This window comes from Gigantopelta aegis, chromosome 3, assembly GCF_016097555.1.
Source record: "Gigantopelta aegis isolate Gae_Host chromosome 3, Gae_host_genome, whole genome shotgun sequence".
In the NCBI taxonomy this organism is placed as follows: domain Eukaryota; kingdom Metazoa; phylum Mollusca; class Gastropoda; order Neomphalida; family Peltospiridae; genus Gigantopelta; species Gigantopelta aegis.
This window is the reverse complement of record NC_054701.1, coordinates 64,474,940-64,483,784: the sequence shown is the minus strand read 5'-3', so window position 1 is coordinate 64,483,784 and position 8,845 is coordinate 64,474,940. Positions and strand designations below refer to the sequence as shown.

Sequence of the window (8,845 nt, the reverse complement as noted above, 5' to 3'; positions counted from 1 at the left end):
GTTGAAATTGAGGACGAGTTTTCATGCTAATAATTATGTTGTCCTTGTGGTTTTTGTTTAGCGGCTAAGAGTTTTTATATCAAGAAAATTTACGAACCATCCACTATGTTTAAAACCGACCGAATTACTATCAACTAACCAAGGGAAAAGAATTAGGGAAATTGGGAAATATTTATTCCAAAATGTTTTAAAAGGCCAGAATCAACAGTTAAATAGCCTCTTTAATCAGAGTTTTATACACAATTATTTATTCCCGTGTCCCTTTTTTATGTCCCAACCCTTCCTTATACCCTTATCCATCTCTTGGATTATGTACATGTATCTTATGTAACCTGATGAACCTGTAAATGTTCAAAGTTAAAAATGAATTGCATTGAAATTGATATCTTTTTCAGGGAAACCTGTTCCCAAATTCTTGCTCCTTTTTTTCTGGTGACCCCCATTTTAAAATCCTGCATTGAAAAGTTTCCGTAAGGCTCCATTTCAATACCCTCCTTTTTTGTTCATAAACCAGGGAAGAAAGGTGGTTCCTTTAACACGATTCAACACATATGGTTAGGGGCCACACGATAATTGAGGTAAGGAATATATATAATATATATTATATAATATTATAATATATATATATATTATATACTTCCTTCAAGAACTTCCACTCTTTACCAACCCTTACAAGTACCAATCGCGCATTCAAGGGGATAACCTCTTTAATAATTCTTTCGTATAAAACCTACAAAGACTGAGGTAAACCCATGTTCAACCGTGTTAATAAATCGAATTTTGTTGTTTCAAAAAGCTCGTTGAATGGAAATGCTTTAATAAAGGTGACCTTTGAATACAAATAAATAGCCTTTTAAAAAAAACAAAAGCAAAGGACTGAAGTTTTTAGCGTGCTAATATCAGGTTCTTTTTGAAATATAAGGCCATTAATTGGCAAATTTTTCTGGGATCCAAGGTCCCGTAGCCGGGGAATTGCCATGGCCCCATTGCCCCCCCTTCCGGCGGAATACGATTGGCACTCCCCAGAACCTGCTAGACTTCCCTTCTCCTCCTCTCTCTCATCCTTCCTCTCTCCCTCTCCCCTCCTCCCCCCCTCCTCTCTCTTCTCTCTCTCTCTCTTGTTGAGGTTTGTGTGTGTGTGTGTGTGTTTTGTGTAGTGGTGTTAATGGTGTGTGGTTGTGTTTTGTGATTGTTTTATTGATGTGTGGTGTTGATGCTTTTTGTGATGTTTTTGTGTGGTGTCTGTTGTGTGGTTTGTGGTGTGTGTGTGTCGTGATTGTGGAGTGTGATGTGTATTGCCTGTCCCCCTCTCCTCCTTCTCTTTGTCTCTGTCCCTCCTCTCTGTGTCTGGTCCCTCTCTGTCGTCTGTCGCTGTTTTCCTATCTGTCTCTCTCTGTCTCTCTCTGTCTGATGTTCTCTCTGTCTACTGTCTGTCTGTCTGTCCGGTCTGTCCTTCTCCTCCTCCTTCCTCCTCTCTCTCTCCTCTCTCTCTTCTCCCTCTCTCTCCCTCTCTCCTCTCTCCTCCTCCCTTCCTCCTCTCTTCCCTCTTCTCTGTAAATTAAATTGTGCTTTTAAACTTGGAATTCCCCGGCCGAAGTGACAGCAGCTGACTACTTGGAGTAACACAAAACGTCAATACCACCTCATGTAAAGGAATACAAACACAGAGTTTGAGGGTTTTAACTTAAACCCTCAGTAATAGTAGAAATACATAATAACGCGGATGGTTAGATCAGCGGTTTAAATAGGAATCTCGAGTTTTGTTTTTATATTAAACCATCTACATAATTTTGTTACCCATTAATTTTCAACGACCATCTACTAATGTCTTACCATCACACATCATTCCTCGATAACAACCTTTGACCATACTCGCTAATCATAGGTCCGTTGAAAAATGTATTTATTTTTCCTTTTAATACCACACAAAGCGGGGCACTATTTCAATCATTTAATGCTACAAAGTATTACAACCATGGCGACAGCCTTGTATATTATTACATAAAGGAGGCTGACAATAACCGTTGATAACGATAACACCACGAATTTATTAAAGTAGTGGTTTGTGGGTCTCGTTTGGCATGTAATATGAATGAGATTGTATTCTTTCAAGGGACATTCTCGGAGTTTGCTGGACGTTTTAAGATGGTTATCGACTAATAAATACTTTTTAAACGATTGTAAGTACATATCAAATCTATATTTTCTGCATAAAATATTAGTGGCTGTATATTAAACTTTTTCCTGTTCTAGATCGTTCTAATATTTGTACGGAGGTTAAATTTCATTTATTTCCAAAAAATATAATTTTTTCGTACGTACGAAATTATTTGGAACGACAAATCCAGTTTGGGCTTCTTACAAATCTTAAGACGACCAGAAACACACTGAATATACCACACATGATATTCTAAACAAGAAGAATATAAATCTAATAGGGAAGTGTTTAATTCGTTAGAAATATTTTATTAGTCGGAAACACTCGTACAATGCCACATCTTACAATGCAGACGAACTCGGGAATGTGCCCAGTTAAGAGAAAATCTTAACAAATGCAGCGAACTCGGGAATGTCCCTTTAAGAGAAACTCTTCCAAATGCAGCGAAAATCGGGAATGTCCCTTTAAGAGAAACATCTTACAATGCAGCGAACTCGGTAATGTCCCTTAAGGGTCTGCCAAGCACTGCGATCGTTTGTGGGGGGGGTGGGCTACCAGTTAGCCCAGTAGGTGAATCCATGCCAGGTGAGTGCCCGTATCAAATGGTCGGTACTCGACCTATTCTTTTTGTTTTGTTATTATTCAACGGACAACACTAGAGCACATTGAATTTATTAACCATTATTGGATGACAATGACTATTCTGTTGTTAACCTCCCTAAATTTTGTTCATTTCGCTCTTTCAAGTTATTTTCGTGCTTATAATTCACTTAAGTTCAAGCACGCTGTCCTGGCACACACACACACACACACACACACACACACACACCACAGCAACACCTCAGCTATTGGACTGAATGTCTCGGACAGTGGGTTAGTGCGTTAGTTGTTAGTGAGAGAGATGTCGGTGTAGTGGTTTTACCCTACCCATTGAGTCGTTTAAACTCGCTCAGGTGGCACCGGTACCGGGTAGCGAACCCAAGTACCTATTCGACACCAGTCCGATGACTTAATAACCCAGTTTACACCAGCAAGGCCGGTTCTAACTACTGTTAGCAAGATAGTGCACTTATGTAACCATGGCAAAATGTGTGCTTGAATCTTAAGCTTGCGCATATGCACGGAATGCAAATCAAAGTGAAGATAGTAGATTATGTAACCAGTGCCGTGTGTTTAAATCGTAATTTGCGCATAATATGCCCGAATGCAAATTAAAAACGACGTTTATTCCACAGTGCAATATCACTATGAACTGATGCGAATATGGATTCAAGCATTATTATATGATTAGGAAGCGTACTACTATAAAATGAAAATATTATTAACGTACTTTATTGATTTTTGACATCGCCTCTTAATTTGTATTGTCAAAGCTCGAAATTAACAGAGAGCGTGGCGGAAATGTCACTCAAGCTTTTTGGGGGGAATATCAGTTTCACCAACTCGTTTTTGTTTCCCCCTCTTATGTTTTGACAGTATTTCAAATAAATCAAGGATTCCTCCTCTTTTCAGGACCGATAGTATGCTGTACATGCTAATCATAAGCCTTATCCATGTTGGTATCTTCTCCTTGCTGTTTGAAAAGGTTAAGCAAGAAGTCTAATTTTGAAAACTAATTTCTAGGTTTGCTTCCCCGATTTATAGCAATTGCTTTCAAAGTTATAAAGGGAACTACCCTAGGGTTTTAAACACTCAAGGCATATTTTGTTTACTATTAAAGCGTTTTGTTTGCTAACTGAAAATCATACTTTACTTAGATTTTTATGGTTTAGATTATCAATTTCCGTAATATTCGAAGTGTTTTTTTGTCTCCTGGATGTTCTAATATCACAAAATGCCTTTTCTCATTATTTTTACCCGCCACGTTGCGTTCTGATGAAGTAACAGTTTAGGGAGTTTTTAGTCTATTTTTTTAATTGGTGCTTCAACCATTCAAAAGTCACCGCTCTTATGTTTCACTCGATCCAAATGTGATAACAGGTTTGTAGATTAACTAAAGTTAGTGTTTAATTTCCACGGGTTGACACTAGGGTCTGTGCGCTTTGATTTTTCAACAAGTATAGATGGGGCCCACTGTCCCCACGACAATTAATATAACGTCGCGACATGATTGTAGAACGAACTAACCATATGTTATTATTTAAAGTGGAGACCTGAGCGTTCCTCTCTTATCATACTGCTAGAAAAAAAAGGTAGGAACGCGTTGTATTTGAGACTAAAATTAATTCACTACTAGGGTAGCAATGCGTGTAAAAAAAATACAGAAATGATTAATTATCATCGGCTATTAGATGTCAAACATTTGGTAATTCTGACAAGTTAATCATCAAGAGAAAAACCCGCTAAATTTTCCTAATGCAGCAAGGTATCTATTCTGTAGCACCATCCCACAGACAAGATAGCACGGCCGTTAATATACCAGTCGTGGTACACTAGCTGGAACGAGAAAATAGCCCATGGGCCCACCGACGGGGATCGATCTCAGACCGACCGCGCATCAAGCAAGCGCTTTTACCGTTGGGCTACATCCCGCCCGCTACTAGAGTAGAAATGCATGTAGGTAATTTACACACGACGTAACATGGGACTGAATGTCATTAAACGTGATTAATTTCCTCGTGCTGTAGATGAGGACTGCAGATGGTTGTAGTCAATATTGCTGTCATATATGCCCTCATTTCTTCCATCCTATAATTTAGATCAAACGTCGACAAAAACCCATATGCTAGACACCAATAGCCGGATGTGGAAGGAAAAAAATGCTGAAGTATTATTAAATACTGTTCGGTATTCGGGTCTGAAAATTCGATGTAAATGACTTTTCGATTGGAATGGTTGCAATGGTCCTCAGCTATAAATTCCTCCATTAGGTGTAAATTTCTAAATTGCCCAATAGTATTCTGTCCCGGATCAGGCCACTGGCTGTCCAGAGGCCAGGCACGGGATGGACATGCCCGAAAATTAGCCTTAGTGGTATAAGGGCATGTTAAAGTTACCTCTCTCTCTCTCTCTGTCTCTGTCTGTTGTCTGTCTGTCTCTGTCTGTCCTGCTCTCTCTCCTCTCCTCTCTCCCCCTCCCTCTCCTCTCAGCCAGTCTCTCTCTTCCTCCTATCTCTCTCTCTCTCTCTCACTCTCTCTTCTCTTCCCCCCCTCTCCCCTCTCCCCTCTCTTCCCCTCTCTCTCCTCTCCTCTCTCTCTCTCTCTCTCTCTTCTCTCATCTCTCTCTCAATCTCTCTCTCTCACATCTCTCTCTCTCTCTCTCGCTCTCTCTCCTCCTCTCCATAGATTCTCCTCACCCGCATTCTCTCATCGGAGGTCGTATTAACAGGATATCATCAGCTTGGAACAATTACACATGATCTTCATCTAGGCCTAGATACGTCTACATATGGATCCTCAACCCGAAACAGTTAAAAGGACATCATCCTTTAACACGGAATCACCGAAATAGGAAATAAAGCAAAAGAAAGAAGGAAGGACACATTTTATTTATGGTTATATGGCGTATGACATATGGTTAAGGACGACCACACAGATATTGAGAGAGGAAACCCGCTGTCGCCACTTCATGGGCTACTCTTTTCGATTAGCAGCAAGGGATCTGTTATATGCATCATCCCCATAGACGGAGGTCTAGGCAACTACTGCGGTCCTTTGATGTACCAGTCGTGGTGCACTGTCTGAAGCGTGAAATAGGGCCAATGGGCCCACTGACGGGAGATCGATCCCAAACCGACCGCGCATCAAGCGAGCGCGCTGTACCATTGGGGCTACGCCTCGCCCGAAAATAAATAAATAAATGTTTTTACTTAACGGACACTCTCAACACATTTTAAATGACGATTATATGGCGATGGACATATGGTTAATGACCCAACATAATTAGAGAGAAAACTCGCTGCCTAGACTCCCATTGGCTACTCTTTTCGACCAGCAGCAAGAGGTCTTTTATATGCAATACCCAACAGACACAATAGTAAACAACACTGCCTTTGATACACCAGTCATGGTGCACTGACAGGAACGATAAATATTCCAATGGGCCCAGCAAGAGAAAACGTTACACTGACATCATGGAATAGGCATAGTTATAAAAGGGGATCATCAGCAAAAGTGACATACTTCTAGCTTGTTTTGTTTATCAACACCACTAGAACGCAATTATTTATTCATCATCGGCCACTGGATACCAAACATCAAAGCTGTATCCTAACCGGCCGGGAGCAACGCGAGCGATGCAAGCGATTATTTTAGAAATCATTGATTTCAATTGCCGTATCCTAACCGAAGACGTGCCACGCGACATACAAATATGTCGCGTCGCGCGCGTGCAGTTAGGATGCGGCAATAGAAATAAATGATTTCTAAAATAATCGCTCGCATCGCTCGCGTCGCTCGCGGCCGGTTAGGATACAGCTTAATTTTGGTAATTCAGACGCATAGTCTTTGGAGGAAACCTGCTACATTTTCTCATTAGCAGCAAGGAATCGTTTATAAGCACTTTCCCCCACAGATAGGACAGCACTGATTGTAAATTTGAAAAAAGATAAATCACAGAATGGGTCCACTGAGGGGGTTCGATCCTGCGACCAAACCACCTCAGGCGAGCGCTCTATGCCGATCTAGCACGACTCCGCCCTTAGGCAGCTAGAGATAGCTAGCTACACGGTGATAGGTCGTCGGTTAGGTAGGCAGTTTCTGACTGGTCTGTGGATCTTGACGTGATTCAGCGCCGAGTGAAGACGTTCTTTTTGAAAAAACTCCCAGTTAGTGCTGATCTGGAGTTCGTTCTGCAGCTCCTCCTCGGTCGGGTACGGACACAGCTGCAAATTAAAAGCAGACGACATTAAAAAATTTTTATCAATGAACCTATTGACGTCACACATCTGTACACATATATGCTGATATTCGTGCTTTTTTGTCTTTTACAGTTATAATGCTTATTACTCAATGGGGACATGTACAGACAGAACAAATAGAGAGAGAGAGATGAGATGCGAGAGCGGAGGAGAGGAGAGAGAGCGAGGGACGAGAGAGAGAGAGAGAGATAGAGAGAGAGAGAGAGAGAGAGAGAGAGAGAGAGAGAGACAGACAGACAGACAGACAGACAGACAGACTCATACAAACTAAACAAAGAGGATCAAAAATGATTTAGTTGACTTTTAAAGTATTCAAGAAGAGTCACCAATATTCATGTACTTACCTTGTTAGACGCCCAATAGCCGATGTGCATTTTGTGTTCTGGGGTGTCGTTGAACACTGATTCACTCACTCACTCACTCACTCACATCACTCACATCACTCACTCACTCACTCACTCACCCACACCCACCCACCCACCCACTTACTCACTCACTCACCTCACTCACTCACTCATTGATTGATTGATTCATTCATTCAAAAAGAATTTAGAGACTTTTACTTTACAAGTACATATACCGGCCTCGGTGGCGTCGTGGTAGGTCATCGGTCTACAGGCTGGTAGGTACTGGGTTCGGATCCCAGTCGAGGCATGGATTTTTTAAAATCCAGATACCGACTCCAAACCCTGAGTGAGTTCTCCGCAGAGCTCAATGGGTAGGTGGTAAACCACTTCCACCGACAGCACCAGTGATCCATAACTGGTTCAACAAAGTCCATGGTTTGTGCTATCCTGCCTGTGGGAAGCGCAAATAAAAGATCCCTTGCTGCGTGTCAGAATGACCATATGTTTGACGTCCAATCGCCGATGTTAAGATAAAAAATCAATGTGCTCTAGTGGCGTCGTTAAATAAAACAAACTTTACTTTTTTTTTTACAAGTACATATTGCACTGGACCATTCACACCGGCCTCGGTGGCGTCGTGGCAGGCCATCGGTCTACAGGCTGGTAGGTACTGGGTTCGGATCCCAGTCGAGGCATGGGATTTTTAATCCAGATACCGACTCCAAACCCTGAGTGAGTGCTCCGCAAGGCTCAATGGGTAGGTGTAAACCACTTGCACCGACCAGTGATCCATAACTGGTTCAATAAAGGCCATGGTTTGTGCTATCCTGCCTGTGGGAAGCGCAAATAAAAGATCCCTTGCTGCCTGTCGTAAAGAAGAGTAGCCTATGTGGCGACAGCGGGTTTCCTCTAAAAACAGTGTCAGAATGACCATATGTTTGACGTCCAATAGCCGATGATAAGATTAAAAATCAATGTGCTCTAGTGGCGTCGTTAAATAAAACAAACTTAAGAGCGTGTCCATCTAAAATACATTATCATACCAGCTTACAACTAAATCTACAACTAACCGTGATATCAAATTTATACATTCGTTATTGATATTTTACATTTAATACTGTACTTCCTACAGCTCAGATACAAACAGGAAATAATGACGATATTTTACACCAAGGATAATACTAGTAAATTTACTTCATGTCTGATTTTGCGGAACAGTGGCTCTGACACGTGGTCAAGGTAAAACTGTTTGTTAATCAGCAAGCAGTCGGCTCCATTGCTGATGACACAGAAGCTTGTCTGTTTTCCGAGAATGACATCCACCAAGCCCTGCAATTAAAACAACATAATATATCAAGTACACACACACACACCCTACCCCCCTAAAAAAAAACCCCTACAACCCCCCCCCCCAAAAAAAAAAAATAAAAAAAATAAAAAATAAAGAACAAAAAACAAACGATAACCCTACTGAATTTGGAA

At 41.2% G+C, this 8,845-nt stretch overlaps 1 protein-coding gene across 1 annotated transcript in view; it reads right to left on the bottom strand.

The window, feature by feature from the left end:
• The window catches only part of LOC121368779, a 36,133-nt gene that overhangs the window by 4,390 nt on the left and 22,898 nt on the right, over positions 1-8,845 (bottom strand). Inside the window, exon 17 of the mRNA XM_041493527.1 lies at positions 8,558-8,692. Coding sequence (XP_041349461.1) covers positions 8,558-8,692 — 135 coding nt within the window. The remainder of the gene's footprint in view (positions 1-8,557; positions 8,693-8,845) is intronic.